This window comes from Pseudophryne corroboree, chromosome 3 (assembly GCF_028390025.1).
Source record: "Pseudophryne corroboree isolate aPseCor3 chromosome 3, aPseCor3.hap2, whole genome shotgun sequence".
NCBI lineage: Eukaryota > Metazoa > Chordata > Amphibia > Anura > Myobatrachidae > Pseudophryne > Pseudophryne corroboree.
The window spans coordinates 543,358,793-543,384,206 of NC_086446.1; the positions used below are offsets into that span (position 1 = coordinate 543,358,793).

A 25,414-nucleotide genomic window follows, 5' to 3' on the forward strand; every position below is an offset into this window, starting at 1 on the left:
TGTTTAAAAACATATTGCCCCTAGCAGTATCACATGAATCGTTTTTCCAGTTTATCTCTGGATAGTTAAAATCTCCCATCACTACTATGGACATGGACAATAGTCAAATGTTTGTTCTGGTGCTAGAGGTCCATTGCTTTAACGCTGGTCACGTATATATGAATTGTTCCGTCGGGCGCAACTGAATTGCCGCCTTAAAGTTTAGGTTTTGTTGCTTACTGATTTGAAGATAAAAACTGTTGCAGTCATTTCTGGTTTAAATAACTTTTTTGGATGTAATAAAAATAGTAAAAATAATGGATACAACAGTAAGAACCAAAGACCAGTACACACATACTCTCAGATGCCCTAGTGCCGTGATCACACACACATCCCTCCCCCCCCTCTCCACAGCTGGTTCTGGCTTGTCGGGATCACTGGAGGATCTTAGAATTTCTTTATTCCCATTGCTGACTTGTTGTTGAAGAGACTGACTTTGACTCCTTGAGCAGCCGTTGAAATCAGTGGGGATTCTTGCTGCACTTTGTTTAGGGTTGTCTTTTTGATGGCAGCGGCTGGGATTTTCTCCTGGTCGGCATAATACTGTAGCTCCCTGTGTTGTAAATGAGACAGGTGAACTCTATTGAAGGTGCAGGATAGTAACAAGCTAAGAAAAGGTGCTAGATATTTATCACGGAATTAAGGCGTTAGGGATGATACAATATCATACAACGGGGGTATCCAATTACCCGCAATAGTGCTGTGGGAGTTTGTTTTTGAATCCCCTTATCCAATTGGGTCCAGCGAAAACACCCGCTTTTTGCGCGAAAATACATAGGTCCCACAAAAAGCCACAGACTTCTGTATTTTCACGGCACTTATCGTGGGTCTAGGGGGCACTTATTGCGGATTATGCTTCACGTGCCTGAGGCACACGAAGCATAATCCCCGATAAATGCTGGCATCAGAGAGATGCTCCATTTTATCAGGGCTAATTGGATAGACCCTGGCAAACCAATTAGCTGTGGTAATGTACCGCGGCTAATTGGATACCCCCCACTGTTACCAATGTTTACATTTTTATTGCACTACACCTACAGAGGTGTATTAGAATAAATGCATCTCAACTAACGATGAGAAGCATTTATTCATTATACTACAGCTGTCTCCTGCCTGACATGAAAATCACTGTGGAAATCATTCCATTTTCTCCAAGTCTGTGACTATAGCCAACCCTGCCCTCTATTGCTCTCCTTGCATACACATGCTAACATATGGTCTTCAGCTTGAAATCATCTCACACACATCTCGCTTCTCACTTCTGACACAATGAATATGCTGCTACATGCTCTGATTGTATCCAGACAAGGCAGTTGTAACACTGCCCCATGTGCTGCGTCACTGAACAGATTGGCTCTACTCCAACCTGTTATACATTCTGTGGCCCATACACCTTTCTTATCTCCCAGTCTGTCTACTAATCCATATCACACCTCCTCCCTTATCCTGGGTACTTCTCCAAACAGATCTTCCACCTTGCACATGACTTCTCCTCACCAAGTGTCACTCATGTTTTCTTTCATGCTGCCCCTATTCTCTGGCACTCCCTTCCTCAGAGTCCCTAAGCTTTCAATAATACCTCAAAACTCTTCTCCTAGGACAAGCACACAACCAGACTCCAGAAGACCTCGTTCCCTCTCCTGATCTGCTACAGTTTGTCAAACAGCAATCTGATTTACAATGCACACTGACATGTCTTCTTACCTCTGAAGTAAGGTTCTTATTCCTATGCTGTCTCATATTATACTAATGTCCTGCATTTTTACTTACTGACTACAGTGCTTTAGAAGCTAGCACTTTTTAAACATTATTTTAGTATACTAATTGATGATGGTTTATTATTTGCTGGTCAGCCTACGCAAAGTATAGGAGAGACAGGTGATAAATGCTTGCAGAGTAGTATGTTCTTCCTCTGTTAGTGTGACTTTCCTCTAACTCCTCTAGAGTCCTTACAATCTCCAAAGAGATGACAGTGGGCTACTTGTCTTGTGTGTGTGCGTATGTCTGTGATTGCGAAATTAGATTAAAATTCCAGTGGGTAAAAGATATGTGCAAAACTAAATCTCCGATAGTAAAGCATTGCTTAAGATATTGTTCCTGTATATATAAATGTCAATAAGTATCTGCAGAAAATGTAACCTATAGCAACCAGATGACTTGCATTAACCTGATGAAACACATCTCTAGTTGCTATAGTAACAATACGGCTGTGCTTTTTGTATTAAATAAGACCTCATATTTTAAATGTATTGTTCGGCCACATGGTGGCACTATTACACAGTTCTGTATGGATGGTACAGCAGTCTGGTAGATAAAGAAATACAGAAAAAAAAATCCCTACGTTTAGATCAGGGATGGGGAACCTCCGGCCCTCCAGCTGTTGTTGAACTACACATACCAGCATGCCTTGCTACAGTTTTGCTATTTGGCCATGCTAAACCTGTTGCAGGGCATGCTGGGATGCGTAGTTCAACAACAGCTGGAGGGCCGAAGGTTCCCCATCCCTGGTTTAGATCAAGGGTTTTTCCTTTAAGGCAACAAATGCTTAAAAGTAGTGACTGAAAAATGACTCGGCAAAAGGAGGTGAGATGATGATGATGATGATAATGGAAATCCAGATTCTGTAAGAATTCAATCTAAGTGGACTAGCGTGGACCATCATCTTATTTTACAACACTGGCTGAATGCTTACCTGGTCCTGATACAGGATGCCTCCACAGCATTGATGAGTAGGGATCTGAATCCACCGCTCTCCAGGAAGTGTAGAGCATGAATGGTCGCCCCTCCTGGTGAGCACACATTATCCTTCAGCTGCCCAGGGTGCTGCTCTGATTCCAGCAACATTTTTGCTGCCCCCTGTAATAGAGCAGAACTCTGACAGCCTTCCTTTCTTTGGGAAAAAGGAGCAGTTATAAAACAAAAATAAAGATCATACTGACCAGCATGGCCTGAGCTCCAAGACGAACTGCAAGCCGCCTGGGAAGACCCATCTTCACCCCTCCATCTGCAAGTGCATCCAAGGCTGTGAATGCCTGAGTAAAGTCAACAACAAAAATGAATGGCATTATATGTATTTTCCTCAAGCTCCTCCTTCTGCAATTGCAGTGTATATACGTGACAATGTGGAAAATCAGGACAATATAAATACCACACAAATCTCCCCGTGCCCCTGAAACACTCAGACACCCCCAAATGGACTATTTACACATTTAAAATATGCAATTATATATGGCTAAGAAATAAAAGGAACCACTAAACAGTGTAGTTACTCTTCATCCCATTCTTGTCTCCTGAACAAACTCACATAAGCAGGTCCACTTCCACTCAGTCCTGTCACTGCATCAATGAGGTCCTCCTCCACTTCTGTACAGAAGCCCACACTCTGCATCAGTTGTTCCAGAAGCTTCCCATCCTCCACCTCTGCGTGGGTCCCTGTGGCATAGACTGTGGCCCCTTCTCGAACAATCACAGGAGTATTAGTCATGCAGCGGATTACTTTGGGGGCTGGGTGAAAGGTGCTCAGTTTCTGTGAGGGTGGGAAAGTATTACAGTGTGAGGGATGAGAAAGAAAGCTGGGAAATACAGATTCCTGTCATGGGACAATATAGGCCTGAGCGAGATGTCAGGCAGAAGAGAGATGTAAGGTATGACATTAGAGAGCGAGTGTTCTTAAAGAATTACTAGGGTATTCAATTATCCGCCCAATTATTACTAGGGTATTCAATTATTCGCCCAATCGGGCGAAAATTGCCGCGAAAACGCTCCGTTTTTCGACCTATTCAATTCCAAACGGGTTTCACGTGAAAATTCTTGCAGTGAAAAGTGCAGGTGAAAATGGGGAAATCATCCTGTACCCCAAAAAATGCTAAACTAACATAGGAAAACAGAAGAGAAGTGTGTTAGAGATCACATTAGAGAGTTTTTGGGGACTTAAATTGTGTGAAATGGCTGTTATATGCATTTTTTTTTTAAATGCAAAAAAATGATAGAAAGCAAGTTTTTTTGAGCAAAATAAATGCTCTCATTAAATTTGGGGTACATGAAAATGGGTATAAGTATATATTTGGGTCATTTTAGGGTACTTAAAAAAAAAAGTGGAAACAGACCGATTACTCCCATCTGCAAGCCTAAAAACACCTGTCCCACTCATAAAGCACCCCAATATACCTGTCCCATACCTTGAACCCCAATTTCCATCACTTTGTACTTTTTCACACCAAAAATGACATGTCATTATTGGCCAATTAAAAATAATTAAAAACTTCAACGTGCCTAATTAGTCATTAAGGGGGGTGTCCCAGGAGTTCTGTACCATATCCAAACATTTTTACCTTAAAATAGTGACTTTTCCCAACTTTTCACCTGCTCAGAGTAGGTGAAGTGAAATTAGTGAAAAAATGATCACCGATAAGTTTTCACGGAAAATTGAATAGGCTGTAATTGCGTTTCACGTGAAAAGTCAGTTTTTTCACCCGAAAACCGGACTTTTCACGTGAAAAGTTCGTTATCACTGCTAATTGAATATACCCCCAAATGTGCTAGATAGATTTGTTTTTTGATCCTACATTACACATATGCAGAGAATGGTTTGGTTTGGTTTCCTGCTTGGAATCAGTTATGGAGTAGCTAAAGGTATCTTAACACAGGGCCTGATTTAGAGATGGATGTGATGTTCAGTTTGTATGCAGTGGAGCGATTGTTTGAATTGGCATAGAGAGGGAAGGGGCTACTAATAACCTGGGCACAGGCTTGTTGCATGGACCCAGGTCCACCGCCAACCCCCCAAGTATATACTTATCTTGTGATGGCAAGTGCGTCCCTCCTTCTCCGCTGCACCATCTTCCCAGGGACATTGGGAAGACGGCACCGCACAATGAAAGGCAAGGACTCTGGCACTGTGCCAGAGCTTTGCTCTCCAGTGCATATGCGCCATCTACAGGAATATCAGTGGAACAAGGTACCATGTTGCTGCTTGCCATCACTAGGTTAGACACTGATGCGCGCCCCCCCCCCCCCCCTTGCAATATATATATATATTTTTTTAGGAAGCATGGCCATGCCCGGATAGGCCACGCCCCCTACAGTGCCTGCGGCTGGCACCAATCTTTAAGGTCCTGTGCGCATGTGCAGCAATGGTTTTGCGATGGCAGTCCCAATGTGAATCTATTGCAAACTGACTGACAGGGAGCATGTGTTGGAGCTAATGGGGAAGTGGTGAAATATAACAGGCATTTTAGACATTTTTAAATAGAAAAAGTGACTGTATTGCGCTAAATTAGTCCAAGGTGCATATATAAATGAAATCACTCGTTTATATATGCACCTTGGACTAATTTAGCGCAATACAGTCACTTTTTCTATTTAGTCTTGCATTTGGAGCAGTTGAGTGGTGATCTCTCAGCTTCATTTTTTAGCTGTATGAACACAGATACAGCTGGACTGTTTGCAGCTTGAATTGGAACTAAAATAACGATTAAATACATTGGTATTCTGTTGAATAATTAGCGCCTAAACTGTTTTTAGTTTTGTCTATTTTAGACATTTTTAGATAGATCAGTTGGTTTTCATTTAACCCTTTCACACCCACGTTTTTCTTGACTAGGTGAGCCTCAAAGTGATAAAGTAATGCCAGTAGTAAGATGGCTAGCTGCCCCTGTTTGAGAAGGGCAAAAAAGTAAGCTAGTGCCTTGATTATGAATCAGTTATCCGGGTATTATATACCTGTACACCTTGACAAAGGGGCATGTCAGCCCCGAAACGTTGGGATTCTATGGTGTGATTTTTGAATACACAGTTTTCATTTTGGTTTTGCTTTGAGTTTTTGGGGTGTTATTTTTCTATTCAGGAGCACACTCTAGTAGCTTTCCTTTAGTGGACACTGACCACCACACAATGCTGCTGGAACTACTATTACCTTCTCAATAGAGCTGATAGTGACACCAGCAGCACATGACACAACCACGTGACGGTCTTCAATGTCTGAGGCAATCTCATCCAGCACAAAGGGAATGAGTAGAGGTTTCACAGCCAGGAAAAGGACATCACTGTTCTTTACCGTCTCCTTATTACTTGTGGTGTAATTTATACCAAGTTTCTGAAAAAACAAATTTTTTAAATTAAAAAAAAAAATAGGATTTTAATACCTACCGGTAAATCCTTTTCTCCTAGTCCGTAGAGGATGCTGGGGACTCCAAAAGGACCATGGTGTATAGACGGGATCCGCAGTAGACATGGGCACACTAAAAGACTTTGACTGAGTGTGAACTGGCTCCTCCCTCTATGCCCCGCCTCCAGACCTCAGTTATAGGAACTGTGCCCAGGGGAGATGGACATTTCGAGGAAAAGGATTTTTGTTAAACTAAGGGCGAGATAAATACCAGCTCACACCACAAACGTTCATACTGTTATCTGGTATTCCTGCTAATCCAGTTGTACGGTGTGTACAACTGGATTAGCAGGAATACCAGATAACAGTATGAACGAAAAACAGCAACAAGCTGAACATAACCGATACACAACCTTTGTGTAACCGAAAACAACAATACAACTGCAAGGAACAGTACGCACTGGGATGGGCGCCCAGCATCCTCTACGGACTAGAAGAAAAAGGATTTACCGGTAGGTATTAAAATCCTTTTTTCTCTTACGTCCTAGAGGATGCTGGGGACTCAAAAAGGACCATGGGGTCTATACCAAAGCTCCAGACCGGGCGGGAGAGTGCGGACGACTCTGCAGCACCGATTGAGCAAACATGAGGTCCTCCTCAGCAAGGGTATCAAACTTATAGAACTTAGCAAAAGTGTTTGAACCCGACCACGTAGCTGCTCGGCAAAGTTGAAGTACCGAGACCCCTCGGGCAGCCGGCCAAGACGAGCCCACCTTCCTGGTAGAATGGGCCTTTACTGACTTCGGCAATGGCAACCCAGCCGAAGAGTGAGCATGCTGAATCGTATTACAAATCCAGCGTGCAATAGTCTGCTTGGAAGCAGGATTACCAATCTTGTTGGAAGCATACAGGACAAACAGTGTTTCAGTTTTCCTAACAAGAGCCGTTCTGGCGACAAACTTTTAAAGCTCTTATGACATCAAGAGACTTTGGAACCGCGACAGCCTCCGTAGCCACAGGTACCACAATAGGTTGATTTATGTGAAACGAAGAAACCACCTTCGGCAGAAATTGTTGACGAGTCCTCAATTCCGCTCTATCCACATGAAAAATCAAATATGGGCTCTTGTGAGACAAAGCCGCCAATTCTGACACTCGTCTGGCAGATGCCAAGGCCAAAAGCATGACCACTTTCCAAGTGAGAAACTTTAACTCAACCTTTCGCAAAGGTTCAAACCAGTGAGACATAAGAAACTTTAACACCACTTAAAGATCCCACGGGGCCACGAGTGGCACAAACGGGGGATGGATATGCAGCACTCCCTTCACGAAAGTCTGAACCTCAGGAAGAGCGGCCAATTCTTTTTGAAAGAAAATAGATAAAGCCGAAATCTGCACTTTGATGGAACCCAATTTCAGGCCTGCATCCACGCCTGCCTGCAAAAAATGGAGGAAACGACCCAAGTGAAACTCCTCCGCAGGGGCTGCTTTGGTTTCACACCACGACACATATTTTCTCCAGATACGGTGATAATGTTTTGCCGTGACGTCCTTTCTAGCCTTAAGGAGAGTGGGGATGACTTCCCCGGGAATACCCTTCCGAGCTAGGATTTGGCGTTCAACCTCCATGCCGTCAAACGCAGACGCGGTAAGTCCGGAAACACGCATGGCCCCTGCAGTAACAGATCCTCTCTTAGAGGAAGCGGCCAAGGATCTTCTACGAGTAATTCCTGAAGATCCGGATACCAGGCCCTCCATGGCCAATCTGGAACGACGATAATTGCCTGAACTCTTGTTCGTCTTATAATCCTCAACACTCTTGGAATGAGAGGAAGTGGAGGGAACACATACACCGACTGAAGCACCCACGGAGTTACCAGGGCGTCCACTGCACTGGCTTGGGGGTCCCTCGACCTGGAACAATACCTCGGAAGCTTTTTGTTGAGGCGAGATGCCATCATGTCTATTTGAGGAATTCCCCAACACCTTGTCACTTCTGCAAATACCTCTTGATGAAGGGCCCACTCTCCTGGATGGAGATCATGTCTGCTGAGGAAGTCTGCTTCCCAGTTGTCCACTCCCGGAAGGAAGACTGCTGACAGAGCGCTCACGTGCTGTTCCGCCCAGCGGAGAACTCTTGTGGCCTCTGCCATTGCCACCCTGCTCTTTGTTCCGCCCTGGCGGTTTACGTACGCCACCGCTGTTATGTTGTCCGACTGGATCAGGACAGGGAGACCTTGTAGAAGGGTCTTCGCTTGCAGGAGGCCGTTGTAAATGGCTCTTAACTCGAGAACATTTATGTGGAGACAAGATTCCTGGCTTGACCATTTTCCCTGGAAACTTCTTCCTTGTGCGACTGCACCTCAGCCTCGGAGACTTGCATCTGTGGTCAGTAGGACCCAATCCTGGATTCCGAATCTGCGTCCCTCTAGAAGGTGAGAACCTTGCAGCCACCACAGGAGAGAAATTCTGGTCCTGGAAGATAGACTTATTTTCCGGTGCATGTGCAGGTGAGACCCGGACCATTTGTTCAGCAGATCCCACTGAAACACCCGGGCATGAAACCTGCCAAACGGAATGGCTTCGTAAGCCGCAACCATCTTCCCTAGCACTCGAGTGCATTGATGAATCGATACTCTTGCCGGTCTCAGAATTTTCTTGACCATGGTCTGGATTTCCAGAGCTTTTTCCGCCGGAAGAAACACCCTCCGTAGTTCCGTGTCTAGAATCATGCCCAAGAAGGGCAGCCGAGTTGTTGGAATCAAGTGAGACTTTGGCAAATTTAGAATCCAACCATGATGTTGCAGAACCGTCAGGGAGAGTTCCACATTTCCTAGCAACTGCTCTTTTGATCTCGCCTTTATCAGGAGATCGTCCAAGTACGGGATAATTGTGACCCCCTGCTTGCGTAGGAGTACAATCATTTCCGCCATCACCTTGGTGAAGACCCTCGGGGCCGTGGAAAGCCCAAACGGCAACGTCTGAAATTGGTAATGACAATCCTGCACCGCAAATCTTAGGAAGGCCTGATGAGGAGGATATATCGGGACGTGTAAGTAGGCATCCTTTATGTCGACTGACGCCATAAAATCCCCCCTTCTAGGCTGGAGATCACAGCTCGAAGAGATTCCATCTTGAACTTGAAAGTTTTTAAGTATGGATTGAGGGATTTTAGGTTCAGAATCGGTCTGACCGAGCCGTCCAGCTTCGGCACCACAAAGAGGCTCGAATAGAACCCTTCCCCCCTTTGGGACGGGGGAACCGGGACAATGACCCTCTGTTGACACAGCTTTTGTATCGCAGCATTTACCACTTCTCTTTCTGGAACAGAAACTGGCATGGCTGATTTGTAAAAGCGGCTGAGGAAGGGGATAATACCCCGAAACGTAACCATTAAATTGGCCCAGTGGGGTCTTTTTTGCACTTAACTTGCCTGGTGAAAGTCTCTGAGTGCCGCCCATACAAAGGATATATGTACAGATGATCTGCAGGGAGGGCACCGGAGCAAGGTGTACGTAAGTCCGGAGTGCCAGGGACCTTGTATGCATTGGTGTGTGTATATATATATATATATATATAAAATAAGAATTTACTTACCGATAATTCTATTTCTCATAGTCCGTAGTGGATGCTGGGGACTCCGTAAGGACCATGGGGAATAGCGGCTCCGCAGGAGACTGGGCACATCTAAAGAAAGCTTTAGGACTAACTGGTGTGCACTGGCTCCTCCCCCTATGACCCTCCTCCAAGCCTCAGTTAGGATACTGTGCCCGGACGAGCGTACACAATAAGGAAGGATTTTGAATCCCGGGTAAGACTCATACCAGCCACACCAATCACACCGTATAACTTGTGATCTGAACCCAGTTAACAGTATGATAACAGAGAAGCCTCTGAAAAGATGGCTCCCAACAATAATAACCCGATTTTTGTAACAATAACTATGTACAAGTATTGCAGACAATCCGCACTTGGGATGGGCGCCCAGCATCCACTACGGACTATGAGAAATAGAATTATCGGTAAGTAAATTCTTATTTTCTCTAACGTCCTAAGTGGATGCTGGGGACTCCGTAAGGACCATGGGGATTATACCAAAGCTCCCAAACGGGCGGGAGAGTGCGGATGACTCTGCAGCACCAATTGAGAGAGCTCCAGGTCCTCCTCAGCCAGGGTATCAAATTTGTAGAATTTAGCAAACGTGTTTGCCCCTGACCAAGTAGCTGCTCGGCAAAGTTGTAAAGCCGAGACCCCTCGGGCAGCCGCCCAAGATGAGCCCACTTTCCTTGTGGAACGGGCTTTTACAGATTTTAGCTGTGGCAGGCCTGCCACAGAATGTGCAAGCTGAATTGTACTACAAATCCAACGAGCAATAGTCTGCTTAGAAGCAGGAGCACCCAGCATGTTGGGTGCATACAGGATAAACAGCGAGTCAGATTTCCTGACTCCAGCCGTCCTGGAAACATATTTTCAGGGCCCTGACAACATCCAGCAAATTGGATTCCTCCAAGTCCCTAGTGGCCGCAGGCCCCACAATAGGTTGGTTCAGGTGAAAACGCTGGAACCACCTTGGGAGAAACTGAGGACGAGTCCTCAATTTCGCCCTGTCCGAATGGAAAATCAGATAAGGGCTTTTACAGGATAAAGCCGCCAATTCTGACACGCGCCTGGCCCAGGCCAGGGCCAACAGCATGACCACTTTCCATGTGAGATATTTTAACTCCACAGATTTAAGTGGTTCAAACCAATGTGACTTTTGGAACCCAAACTACATTGAGATCCCAAATTGCCACTGGTGGCACAAAAGGAGGCTGTATATGCAGTACCCCTTTTACAAACGTCTAAACTTCAGGGACTGAAGCTAGTTCTTTTTTGGAAGAAAATTGACAGGGCCGAAATCTGAACCTTAATGGACCCCAATTTCAGGCCCATAGACACTCCTGTTTGCAGGAAATGTAGGAATCGACCCAGTTGAATTTCCTCCGTCGGGCCTTACTGGCCTCGCACTACGCAACATATTTTCGCCAATTGTGGTGATAATGTTTTTGCGGTTACATCCTTCCTGGCTTTTGATCAGGATAGGGATGACTTCATCCGGAATGCCTTTTTTCCTTCAGGATCCGGTGTTCAACCGCCATGCCGTCAAACGCAGCCGCGGTAAGTCTTGGAACAGACAGGGTCCTTGCTGGAGCAGGTCCCTTCTTAGAGGTAGAGGCCACGGATCCTCCGTGAGCCTCTCTTGAAGTTCCGGTTACCAAGTCCTTCTTGGCCAATCCGGAGCCACGAATATAGTGCTTTCTCCTCTCCATCTTATCAATCTCAGTACCTTGGGTATGAGAGGCAGAGGAGGGAACACATACACTGACTGGTACACCCACGGTGTTACCAGAGCGTCTACAACTATTGCCTGAGGGTCTCTTGACCTGGCGCAATACCTGTCGAGTTTTTCAATCATGTGGACGACTTCTGGGTGAAGTCCCCACTCTCCCGGGTGGAGGTCGTGCTGAGGAAGTCTGCTTCCCAGTTGTCCACTCCCGGAATGAATACTGTTGACAGTGCTATCACATGATTTTCCGCCCAGCGAAGAATCCTTGCAGCTTCTGCCATTGCCCTCCTGCTTCTTGTGCCACCCTGTCCGTTTACGTGAGTGACTGCCATGATGTTGTCCGACTGGATCAACACCGGCTGACCTTGAAGCAGAGGTCTCGCTAAGCTTAGAGCATTGTAAATGGCCCTTAGCTTCAGGATATTTATGTGAAGTGATGTATCCAGGCTTGACCCTAAGCCCTGGATATTCCTTCCCTGTGTGACTGCTCCCCAGCCTCGCAGGCTGGCATCCGTGGTCACCAGGACCCAGTCCTGAATGCCGAATCTGCGGCCCTCTAGAAGATGAGCACTCTGCAACCACCACAGGATGGATACCCTTGTCCTTGGTGACAGGGTTATCCGCTGATGCATCTGAAAATGCGACCCGGACCATTTGTCCAGTAGGTTCCACTGGAAAGTTCTTGCGTGGAATCTAACGAATGGGATTGCTTCGTAGGAAGCCATCATTTTTACCCAGAACCCTTGTGCATTGATGCACTGAGACTTGGTTCGGTTTTAGGAGGTTCCTGATTAGCTCGGATAACTCCCTGGCTTTCTCATCCGGGAGAAACACCTTTTTTCTGGACTGTGTCCAGGATCATCCCTAGGAAACAGAAGACAAGTCGTCGGAACCAGCTGCGATTTTGGAATATTGAGAATCCAATCGTGCTGCCGCAACACTACCTGAGATAGTGCTACACCGACCTCCAACTGTTCCCTGGATCTTAGTAAAGACCTGGGGTGCCGTGGACCATCCCTACGGCAGCATCTGAACTGATAGTGACAGTTCTGTACCATAACCTGAGGTACCCTTGGTGAGAAGGGTAAATTTTGACATGAAGGTAAGCATCCTTGATGTCCCGAGACATCATGTAGTCCCCTTCTTCCAGGTTCGCAATCACTGCTCTGAGTGACTCAATCTTGAATTTGAACCTCTGTATGTAAGTGTTCAAAGATTTTAGATTTAGAATCGGTCTCACCGAGCCGTCTGGCTTCGGTACCACAATAGTGTGGAATAATACCCCGTTCCCTGTTGCAGGAGGGGTACCTTGATTATCACCTGCTGGGAATACAGCTTGTGAATGGCTTCCAAAACTGCCTCCCTGTCAGAGGGAGACGTCGGTAAAGCCGACTTTTGGAAACGGCGAGGGGGAGACGTCTCGAATTCCAATATGTATCCCTGAGATATTACCTGAAGGATCCAGGGGTCTACTTGCGAGTGAGCCCACTGCGCACTGAAATTCATTGAGAACGGGCCCCCACCGTGCCTGAGCTTGTAAAGCCCTAGCGTCATACTGAGGGCTTGGCAGAGGCGGGAAAGGGTTTCTGTTCCTGGGAACTGGCTGATCTCTGCAGCCTTTTTCCTCTCCCTCTGTCACGAGCAGAAAAGAGGAACCTTTTGTCCGCTTGCCAACAAAGGACTGCGCCTGATAATACGGCGTCTTATTTTGAGAGGCGACCTGGGGTACAAACGTGGATTTCCCAGCTGTTGCCGTGGCCACCAGGTCTAAAAGACCGACCCCAAATGTCCCCTTTCAAAGGCAATACTTCCAAATGCCGTTTGGAATCCGCATCACCTGACCATTTTACTGGTAGAATTGGACAACGCACTTACACTTGATGCCAGTCGGCAATTATTCCGCTGTGCATCATGCATATATAGAAATGCATCTTTTAAATGCTCTATAGGCAATAATATACTATCCTTATCTAGGATATCAATATTTCCAGTCAGGGAATCCGACCATGCCAACCCCGCACTGCACCTCCAGGCTGAGGCGATAGCTGGTCGCAGTATAACACCAGTATGTGTGTAAATACCTTTTTGGATACCCTCCTGCTTTCTATCAGCAGGATCCTTAAGGGCGGCCATCTCATGAGAGGGTAGAGCCCTTGTTCTTACAAGCGTGTGAGCGCCTTATCCCCCCTAGGGGGTGTTTCCCAACGCACCCTAACCTCTGGCGGGAAAGGGTATGCAGCCAATACTTTTTAAGAAATTATCAATTGTTATCGGGGGGAAACCCACGCATCATCACACACCTCATTTTATTTCTCAGATTCAGGAAAACTACAGGTAGTTTTTCCCTCACCGAACATAATACCCCTTTTTGGTGGTACTCGTATTATCAGAAATGTATAATAACATTTTCCATTGTCTCAATCATGTAACGTGTGGCCCTACTGGAAATCACGGTTGTCTCTTCACCGTCGAAACAGGAGTCGGTATCCGTGTCGGCGTCTGTATCTGCCATCTGAGGTAACGGCCGCTTTAGAGCCCCTGACGGCCTATGAGACGTCTGGACAGGCACAAGCTGAGTAGCCGGCTGTCTCATGTCAACCACTGTTTTTTTATATAGAGCTGACACTGTCACGTAATTTTCAACAGTACATCCACTCAGGTGTCGACCCCCTAGGGGGTGACATCACTGTTACAGACACTCTGCTCCGTCTCCACATCATTTTTCTCCTCATACATGTCGACACAAACGTACCGACACACAGCACACACACACAGGGAATGCTCTGATAGAGGACAGGACCCCACTAGCCCTTTGGGGAGACAGAGGGAGAGTATGCCAGCACACACCAGAGCGCTATATATATACAGGGATAACCTTATATAAGTGTTTTTCCCCTTATAGCTGCTGTATGTTTTAATACTGCGCCTAATTAGTGCCCCCCTCTCTTTTTTTAACCCTTTCTGTAGTGTAGTGACTGCAGGGAAGAGCGAGGGAGCTTCCCTCCAACTGAGCTGTGAGGGAAAATGGCGCCAGTGTGCTGAGGAGATAAGGCCGCCGAAAAGGGGGCGGAGCCTATCTCCCGGTTTTTTGTATATTCCGGCAGGGGTTAAATGCATCCATATAGCCCAGGAGCTATATGTGATGTATTTTTTGCCATGTAAGGTATTTCTGTCATGTTTTATTGCGTCTCAGGGCGCCCCCCCCAGCGCCCTGCACCCTCAGTGACCGGAGTATGAAGTGTGCTGAGAGCAATGGCGCACAGCTGCAGTGCTGTGCGCTACCTTATTGAAGACAGGAACGTCTTCTGCCGCCGATTTTTCCGGACCTCTTCGCTCTTCTGGCTCTGTAAGGGGGCCGGCGGCGCGGCTCCGGGACCCATCCAGGCTGGACCTGTGATCGTCCCTCTGGAGCTAATGTCCAGTAGCCAAGAAGCCCAATCCACTCTGCACGCAGGTGAGTTCGCTTCTTCTCCCCTTAGTCCCTCGATGCAGTGAGCCTGTTGCCAGCAGGTCTCACTGAAAATAACAAACCTAAACTAAAACTTTCACTAAGAAGCTCAGGAGAGCCCCTAGTGTGCACCCTTCTCGTCGGGCACAGAAATCTAACTGAGGCTTGGAGGAGGGTCATAGGGGGAGGAGCCAGTGCACACCAGTTAGTCCTAAAGCTTTCTTTAGATGTGCCCAGTCTCCTGCGGAGCCGCTATTCCCCATGGTCCTTACGGAGTCCCCAGCATCCACTTAGGACGTTAGAGAAATATATATATATATATATATATATATATATATATATATATATATATATATATATATATATATATATATATATATATATTTATATTAATTAATTAGAGCACCAAATTGCCTGTGAATGCCCCCCCACCCCCCCTCCCCCCGTTTTGTTCCCTTGTACTTGTAAGAAGAGTAGAGGTCCGGGCCAGCGTCTCTGCAGTGGCTGTGAAGAGATAAAATGGCGCTGGTAAGCTGTGCGGCTAAGCCCCGCCCCTTCCCGGCGCACTGTAGTCCTGCTTAAATTTGAATTTTCTTATACTGGCGGGGGTATCGTACACGGTGCCCGGGCACCGAATATGCATCTCTTGCCAGTTAAAAGAGCCTCAGTAACTTGCTGCCCAGGGCGCTTTCCCCCAGCGCCCTGCACCCTGTGAGTGTCGTTGGTGTGTGTGTGGGAGCATGGAGCGCAGCGCGACCGCTAAGCTGTACCTCCGTTACTGAAGTCTTCTGCCGTCACTGAAGTCTTCCGTTCTTCTAATACTCACCCGACTTCTTACTTCTGGCTTCTGTGAGGGGGGGGGGGGGGGGGACGGCGCAGCTCCGGGAACAAGCAGCTAGGCGCACCAATTGATCGAACCCTCTGGAGCTAATGGTGTCCAGTAGCCTAAGAAGCAGAGCCCTTAACTCAGCAGAAGTAGGTCTGACTTCTCTCCCCTCAGTCCCACGAAGCAGAGAGCCTGTAGCCAGCAGGTCTCTCTGAAAGTAAAAAAACCTAAAAGTATTTCCCAGAGAATCTCAGTACAGCTCCCCTAGTGTGTGTCCAGCCTCTCCTGGGCACAGAATCGAACTGAGGTCTGGAGGAGGGGCATAGAGGGAGGAGCCAGTTCACACCCAGTCAAAGTCTTTTAGTGTGCCCATGTCTCCTGCGGATCCAGTCTATACACCATGGTCCTTTTGGAGTCCCCAGCATCCTCCAGGACGTAAGAGAAAACTGCCCTTAAATCATCATATCACACTACAGAATAATGTCTGACTCTGCCTTACCATCATATCACACTGCACAGAAATGTCTGATTCTGCCATACCATCATATCACACTGCACAGAAATGTCTGATTCTGCCATATCATCATTTCACACTGCAGACCTGTCTGATTCTGCCATACCATCATATCACACTGCATAATAATGTCTGATTCTGCCGTATGATCATATCACACTGCACAGAAATGTCTGATTCTGCCATATCATTTCACAGACCTGTCTGACTCTGCCAGATCCTATCACACTGCACAGAAATATCTCTCTGCCATACAATAATATCACACAGCACAGAAATGCCTGATTCTGCCATATGATCATATCACACTGCACAGAAAGGTCTGATTCTGCCATATCATAATATCACACTACAGAATATTGTCTGACTCTGCCATATCATATCATACAGCACAGAAATGTCCGACCCTGCCATACCATCATATCACACTGCATAATAAATGTCTGATTCTGCCATATGATCATATCACACTGCACAGAAATGTCTGATTCTGCCATATCATTTCACAGACCTGTCTGACTCTGCCTGCATAATTAATGTCTGATTCTGCCATATCCTCATATCACACTGCACAGAAATGTCTGATTCTGCCATATCATATCACACTGCACAGAAAGGTCTGATTCTGCCATATCATAATATCACACTACAGAATATTGTCTGACTCTGCCATATCATATCATACAGCACAGAAATGTCTGACCCTGCCATACCATCATATAACACTACATAATAATAACCCGATTCTGCTTTACACACCTGACATTTCCCACGCTCTGCATCTGACCGCTTGCCTGGGACACTCTACTTTGGACAAATATAGGATACCCCAGTCCCCCACATGGCCTCATATCATTTTGAAACCGCTTAACCTGTCCCAATAAACCTCTGTAAGTGCTTACAAAGACTGCACTAACCCAGGCTCTCACTAACACAACTCGCTCAGCCAGCCTCACTCCCTTTTCAAGTCCTCTCACTGGGGTTAGCATTTTTCCTCCATCTCTTTTGCTAGAAAGCCCCCCCCTTCCCCAAAGCATGAGTGCGTCTCACGGTCCTCACATCTCTCCACAGTGTGATAGACCATTCTTTTATTTTAGTTCACATTAACTACAATACAGTCAATTCAAATTGATTAAAAAAATAAAATAAAAAGTGTTGGTGTTTTTTTCCCAGGTCTTTAGGAACAGGCAAGACAGGCCATCACGGACAAGGTATAAGGGTTTATATCTGTAATGAGCAATCATTTCTTAGAACACTCTAATGTTGGCTGTGCAGGGATATACAGGTGCAGTAAGTGCAGGCAGTACGGGATCTGACCTGCAGAAGACCTCAGCTCCTGTACTGTTCTGCAATCTATCCTGTTCGCTGCGCCAATAAAACGTTTTCACCTGGAAATAACCCTGGCATTTAATCAGCTGTTTGTTTATCAGCTAGAAGTGAAAGGTGAGTCTAATTAGGTAGTTCTAATCAGGTAGAAATGTAAATGTTAAAAGGTTTTATACACCCAATTCTGCTACCCATTAGGTTGTTTTTAACTTAACTGGCTAAAAAAAAATAATAATAATAGCAGCATATGAGCCCCTAATCAGCTGCCAAACATCTGATGTTGCTCAGGAGTGGCAGAATATTTGCTGGAGTGGCGAATAGACTTGAGATGGCCACACACGGTACGAGGTGTACGGATGATGCGTCTGAGGGTCCGACATATCAGTGGACACGGTGCACTAATTGGGATTTCCGGTCACTGTACGGAGAAAACTACACCAAATTTGTTTTTAACACTCATGTCGACCTTTTGACCTGTCGACCTAGAACATGTCTACCTAGAAACCCTGTCGACCTAGTTACTAGGTTGACCAGTATTGGTCGACAGACACTGTCTACCTAAGTGTGGTCGACCTTCCATACCACTCCCTCGATGTGTTCATCATCCAAGTGCACCAACTGTGTTCCATGTGTGGCCAAACTGGACTTTGGTCCACCCAGCAGGCACTTGGGTTGAATGGATGTGTAAGTGTACTCATAGAAAACACACTGTGCTCCTCTGGATCTTATAGGCAGTATCCCATTAGGTGCAGAGATTTACCGCACACGGTAATAACAGGCTTTTTAACCCGATAACGCTATCAGGCCATCCAATTACAGCCCGTTTTTACCATGCAGTAAATCATCCGTTATCAACTGATAACACATGGGATCCGTGATAACATCGCGGACCCATGTGTAATCCTCCGATAATGGGTCTCCTGGGGCTGGTTATGGGGGATCCAGCTTCGGTGCCTGAAACACGCAAAGCTTAATCCCCGATAAGTGCCAATTTACAGGGCTAATCGGATAGCCCCGGGCGAAGCATAATCCCTGATAAGTGCCAGTTAACGGGGTTTACTGGATAGCCCCGGGAAAATCCTTTAGCTGCAGTAAATCAACGCAGCTAATAGGATACCGCCCTTAGGGGGTCATTCCGAGTTGATCGCTCGCTAGCAGTTTTTAGCAGCCCTGCAAACGCATTGTCGTCGCCCACGGGGGAGTGTATTTTCGTTTTGCAGAAGTACGAACGTTTGTGCAGCAGAGCGCCTGCAAAATCTTTTTGTGCAAAACAAGACCAGCCCTGTAGTTACTCTTCGTGTGCGTTGATTCTAACGATGGAGAGAGGGCTTTAACGTCACACACCCGCCCAACGAACGGCCAGCCACAACTGCGTTTTTTAAGCCACGCCTGCGTTTTTCCAAACACTCCCTGAAAACGGTCACTTGCCACACAGAAACGCCCACTTCATGTCAATCTTCCTGAGTTCGGCCGTGCGACAGGAATGTTCGTTGGACTCTGTGCAAACCCACGATGCTCATTGTACCTGTACGACGCGCGCCTGCGCATTCTGGTGCATACGCATGCGCAGAAATGCGGATTTTTAGCCTGATTGCTGCGAACAACGGCAGCTAGCGATCAACTCGGAATGATCCCCTTAGTCTCTTATACAGCCCAGGTATGGAAGATCACACCTGTACAGGTTTATCTATTAAATCAAACAAGCTGTCAGCCAAGAAGATTCTATAATAGGTCTGAAGCACAGTTTGATGTAAAACTGCCATGCTGGCTGTGCAAATTACTGTGTGCATGCACATATTTACTTTTCACATCTGGTACTCCAACACTTATCCCATCATCCATTCTGCATACTCATGACAGGCCTGCACGAAGTGAAAAGCATCACTGATCAAATACCAGTGTCATTACTAAATGTCCCCAGGGCAGGTTCAAAATCTGAGCAGTCTCCACCCTCCTTCTCCACATATGGAAGCACCAGTGCTGACTGGAAGGTATTGGGAGAATTTCTAGATGTGAATTATTGCAGGAGAGCTGCAGGGCTTTGTTACTGTACCCTGCTCCTGGTTCACAGCGCTTCTATTTATCTGCCGAGTTTGTCCTTTCGATGTCACAAAAAGAGGGAAAAACCAGCTGTCAGCTGTAGTATAATGCTGTCACAACAAACTGCTACTGCCCCTATTCCTACACCATGGGTTCTATTTACTAAGCATTGGAAAGAGAAAGTACCAACCAACCACCTCCTGTCATTTTTCAAACACAGCCTATAACATGGCGTTTAGATGATTGACTGATACTCTCCACTTTATCTACAAGCCTTAGTAAATAGACCCCCACATTTTGCATCTAAGAATAAGCATAGGGTAACTTTCATTCCTAGAGCAATGTTATTCTAGAATGGTACCTATTAATGATACTTATTTACTATAAATTAGCACCGTAAACTTTTGTAGTGTCAAGCCAACAAATGGATGTAGCAGGTCTAAGTTAGTAAAGCTTCTTTCCCCTAATACAGTAGCTTAGTCCCTTAGGCACCAAATGGCATACTGTACAAGATGGAGATGTTATTGACTTGGAGATTCCGATATAAAGTCTAGGCACACAGGGCCTTATTCAGGCCCTGACAGATAAGTGGCACATGCCACAAAGTATTGATGTTCGGTATATTGTAAACTAAATTAACCACTGTGAATTAGTGCGGCTAATTGCTTCCCGGGGCCTATCCACTTAGCCCCAAAAGCTAACAGCGTCTATGGGTTTTTCCACCTGCCCAGATGCAGACGGGACAAAAATCACCAATAACTGACCCATTTTTCGTTATCGTAGTCACAAAGACAGGTGATTTTTCGCACGAAAAAATGGTCTGGAATCGAAAGGTCCAAAAACCACCATCAGACAAAAATCGCGAAAACATCTGTGAAAAATTATTTTCAACAATTGAATTACCCTCATACTCTACTAAACAGAGACTGGCTTACACAATTTTCAGCAAGTCATGTGATGGCAGAGGGGATAGAAAGAAGGGAGGCAGTGAGCATGTAGACGGAGATCCGAGGGCCGTTCTAAAGGGGATATGGTCTCTAGGTCGACAGGTTAAAAGGTCGTCATGAGTTTTTCACAATTTACTGTCGACCTTGCATACCGCACACGTTCTAAAGCCTATGAATACTACATAATGGGCGGTATTCAATTCTTTTCACCCGTTTCCACACCCATTCTGTTTCTGCTGATGGGTGTGGCATAATCATTTCAGCTCGCTACCCTCCAGGGTAGCGACGGTGAACAACCTCTTACGCAGCTGAACCGGATTACTATGGGTGCGATATGCACGATAACGGGGATCACTTTAGTAAAGAGATTGGGCGTGATTTATTATTTGAATACCGCCCAATGAGTCATGAAACTGTGGTTGCCATGGAAGCCCATAGTATACCGTAGAATTCTAAAATTATTAATAGCAAAAAAGTAAATATCCATTTTATACTTCTAGCCTGTTACAGTAGTTTATGTGAAAAAAAAAAAAAACTTACATGAAATTGCTGAATTATATATTCTCATGTGGAATACTTTTACAATGGTCACAGAAATCAGAGGTGATAGTTACAGTTGTCTGGGCATTGTCCATCACAATACACATTTCCTTTGTAGACAGAAGTGATGGTATCAGAGCTCATGGTTTATAAAGATATTATTTATACGAGTTTGCATATGTATAAAAAAGTGTATTGCAATAGTTTAACTTCAGAAATCATGGCAGTCACAACTATTAGCATTTTAAAATCTGCATCTTACCCTTAGCCCAGCCACAGTGGGCAGATCTGTGTCAGGGGAGCTTGCGGTGATCTTGTGTGCCGCCAATACTCCTGCAAGATGAGATGTGGTCACTAATACAGGACACGTCTTTGAAACCGTACAATGTGTATATGCTGCCCAGATGTCTACAGTGCTCTGGTTTACTCCCACAGACCAAAAATACGCTGGTAATTAACCCTAACATGTTGTGTGTGCTTGTGTGGCAGAATTTAATCTGTAACCCTTAAATCAGGAGACTGCTGTTATTGATTAAATATAGATTGTAAAGGGATGCTTAATATGTAGGCGCTATACAAAAGAAGGTTAATAAATACCTGCTGCGGTAAAGCCCCTGACAAGGGCATAGGTCAGCTGTCCGGCACCTACAAATCCCACACTCATGATGGTTCTTGGTCTGATCTGTACAGTGACCACAAAGCCAGCACCTACAAATCAAGCAGATGATCAATCAGTAGGCAAACGCCACCTGCAAACATCAGCTGTGCATACACAAAACACCAACACTTTATGTGTCCACTTATAAAGAAGTAATCGCGTGTGCAGTGTCTGAATACACAAATCATAATAGTTATCAGCTTTACTTAATACCACCAATATAAGACCTTTCTTTCTTCTGTGCTCCTTGTAAATGCTGTATGTGAACGATTAATGATTATGTTGACACACAGACACTGTACAGAGATAATATTTATCTTACTGATAACCTGCTCATATAAGCCAGACAGCAAATGCACACCGCATTCATGCCTGCTACATGAAGTGTGCATGCAGACACAGCAAACACTGGTAAAGTGCATATACAGCACTTTCACAACAAGTGCAGCTGAGGACAGTGATCAAAATTATGGTAAGCAACAAAACTTTCCACCAAAGACTACAGTAGTCTGGTGTGTTGCTTTCTACCTCCTGTCGCTGTGAATGTACTTGTACATAAGAGTGCCTGACACATCATGTACAATAAGCTATGTTGGAGGTACAGTAAAATATGCATGTATATGTATTCCAGCTCATATTTACATCTAGTAATATCAGTGCAAGCTGCCATGCAGGGCAGGTTCTAGACCTTGTGGCACCCAGGGCGAAAGTTTCCTGTTGGCCCCAAAAATAGGGATGTGGCTTCATAGGGAAGGGGCGTGGACAGATTTATGCCCCCAATAGCGCCGCTTACAAACAAACACAATACTTACCAGCCCCGCTCCTGCTTCCCGCCAGCTGCTGCACACCCTCCGTCTCTGGCCACCCGCTCCTCTCTATGCGAGAGATATCACAACATCTCTCCCATAGCGCCACACAGACACTAGAGGTCTATTATGACCTCTAGTATCCGACAGTGGCACCGTCTGCAGTGGGGGCCCACACAGCCCATGGTACTTGCTGCAGCCGGGGAGCAGAATGCGGGTGGGCGGCGGGCACCTACGGGGTGACTGGGACCGCACCCATGGGCTGCAGTGTCCCGGGCTCCCGCCCTGCTTGCACGTGCTACTTGCACCTTAAGAGAATGTTTACAAATGTATGATTTTAATGCACTTCTGGAGTGAATGGAATAGCCTTCAATTTGTGAAAACTGTTACAAATCTAGTGGTATGTATTGGGAGTGTTACTCACTGGAAAACTGCCAGAAACACACCTGGCCACAAGATGCATCCTGATTTTTCTAATGTTAAGTATACAAGTTGCCAAATGTAATAGCCAGTGGTTTGCAAGTAGCCTGAAATGCACCAGAAAAGGTGCCTGTAGCCAGCAAGATCGCTGCTAAAGAGCCCATCATAGAAATGAATGAAGGCAGAGAAGAAATCGCACACATTATCCTTCTGAGTACTCGATCTAACAAATCACATATCTTTTATCTTCAGCAGCATCAAGCCAACAGTAGATATAAGGGGCCAGATGCATAATCGCTTGGAAAGTGATAAAATGGAGAGTGAAAAAGTACCAGCCAATCAGCTCCTAACTTACATTTTTCAAACACATCCTGTGACATGGCAGTTAGAACCCGATTGGCTGGCACTTTTTCACTCTCCATTTTATCACTTCCCAAGCGATGATGCATCTAACCCAAGATCCGCACATCCATTTGCATTAGGTTTGATTATTTACTCCAAAAAGTGCATTATACAAAAAATATCTCAGGTTGCATAGTAGAAGTATACATTATATGCATTAGGACCACCATCCAATACAGCATGGGAGACAGTCCTCCATTAACATGACCCTGAAAGCCTGTTTCGTTGCTCCCGCACCTTTATCAAAGGGAGACTGGCACTGTAGTGGATGGTGGTCCTATTGCATGTAATGTATATACTGCTACTATGCAACCTGAGCTATTTTATGTATAATGCACTATATGCACTTTTTGGAGTAAATAATCAAACCTAATGCAAATGGATGTGCGGATCATTTGTGTACTGTTGGCTTGATGCTGCTGAAGATAAACATGAAATATATATACGGTATTATATATATATAAAATGTATTTTAGATAAATAAATAACATGTTTTCATGTGCAGATATAAGGGATGATTCAGAGATGGATGGAGCCGCACGTCTTTATGCATCGCCCGTGTCTATCTGGTCTGCCAACGCGCACTGGCTGCAGTGCGCAACCCTTCTCCTCACGGCAGATGTGGCCATAAGGTGATTGACAGCAGCGGGCGTTAGGGAACAGCGTTTTGCAGGCGTGGAGACCAAAACAGGGGCGTGTCGCAAGCATTTTCAGGGCGGCTGCATGAAGTCCCACACAGCCGCCGAAAATTTTAACAAAATGGCGGCAGACCACCTGGCAGGCAGGGGTCGACCTTAAATTGATGGGTCCGCAATTAAATTTCAGACCTATCGTGAGGCAGCACCACACACATCCTGGGCAGCCTTACCCTGTGCTGGGCGGCCCCCAGCATGTGTGGAGATGGATGCAGATCTTGCTGAGGATGCAACGATCTGCGTACATCTCTGAATAACCCCCATAGTGTACACTACTGAAGATGTAAAATGAATGTGTGCAGCAAGGATGACAAATCTAGCTTTGGTTAAATTATAAGTAAATAGATTCAGAACCAATAGAATTACTTATCAGAAAATGACATGCACAGACAATGCTAAGAAACAACGCAGATAATAATAAATGCCACAACATTAATATTTTATTGTTTCAGCAAGACTCTCCTCCTGTTCGTAGACTCCTGATACACCACTCCTGCGAAGTCCTCTTGTCCGCATGCCCCACCTTGGTATACTGCTCGCTGATGCAACAGAACACAGGATCTCAAACTCTGTCCTCAGGGCCCCACACAGTTCACGTTTTCCAGGTCACCTGTGGATTTTTACAACGTGACAGTTGGCGATACATAGCGCACCTGCCGGGTGACCTGGAAAATGTGAACTGTTAGCAGCCTTGAGGACTGGGGCTGAATACCACTGCTATAGCAAATTATAGCTTGGTCAACTCCATCATTCTGACGTATATTCACTGAACAAACCCCATTACCAATGAGGTTCAATGTGCTGTACACTGATACTACTGTGTGATCTGCAACTTGTGGTGGTGAGGGATACGTTCTTAGAGACAGTGAGGGTAAACAAAATGTGCTCCTCATCCTGTTCTTCTTGTTGCTGGGTTGCAGGAGGCTGACGGACCTGTACATAAAAACATGTAGAAGTATCACATTATCTTAATACTATACTTATTGAATTGTAAACACGGTAAAGGATACATATTTAAGCATGAATAACTGAAAAGCTCAAAACATTGTTAAAAACACATGATTACATACTACAAAAAAAAAAAAAAATAGTGGTGGAAAAACTACAAAATAATTGTTCTATTAATGATATCACAACCTACACTGCACACAAGCAAGCCCTTAGTCAGCGTTGGCACAGTGCAAATGATGAGAAAGCTAAATAAATACAGTGCAATTTAAAGTGACCAGCACCATGATATAACATAGGACATTTGTAATCCATGAAAAACAGTGTAATTACAATCTTGTGTGGTTTGTTTAGTGCAGTTCTGTTCTGCCGT

At 45.5% G+C, this 25,414-nt stretch overlaps 1 protein-coding gene across 2 annotated transcripts in view; it reads right to left on the reverse strand.

Annotated features, from left to right (window-relative positions):
• Positions 1-248: 248 nt before the first annotated feature.
• Positions 249-25,414, reverse strand: part of PYCR1 (pyrroline-5-carboxylate reductase 1) — a 36,524-nt gene continuing 11,358 nt past the window's right edge. For both annotated transcript variants that reach the window (XM_063961222.1, XM_063961220.1), the window contains exons 2-8: positions 21,710-21,820; positions 21,375-21,445; positions 5,954-6,133; positions 3,344-3,565; positions 2,979-3,071; positions 2,732-2,895; positions 249-592 (exon numbers count right to left, since the gene is read on the reverse strand). In XM_063961222.1, the coding sequence (XP_063817292.1) occupies positions 427-592; positions 2,732-2,895; positions 2,979-3,071; positions 3,344-3,565; positions 5,954-6,133; positions 21,375-21,445; positions 21,710-21,776 (963 nt within the window). In that variant the 5' untranslated portion in view covers positions 21,777-21,820 and the 3' untranslated portion in view covers positions 249-426. The remainder of the gene's footprint in view (positions 593-2,731; positions 2,896-2,978; positions 3,072-3,343; positions 3,566-5,953; positions 6,134-21,374; positions 21,446-21,709; positions 21,821-25,414) is intronic.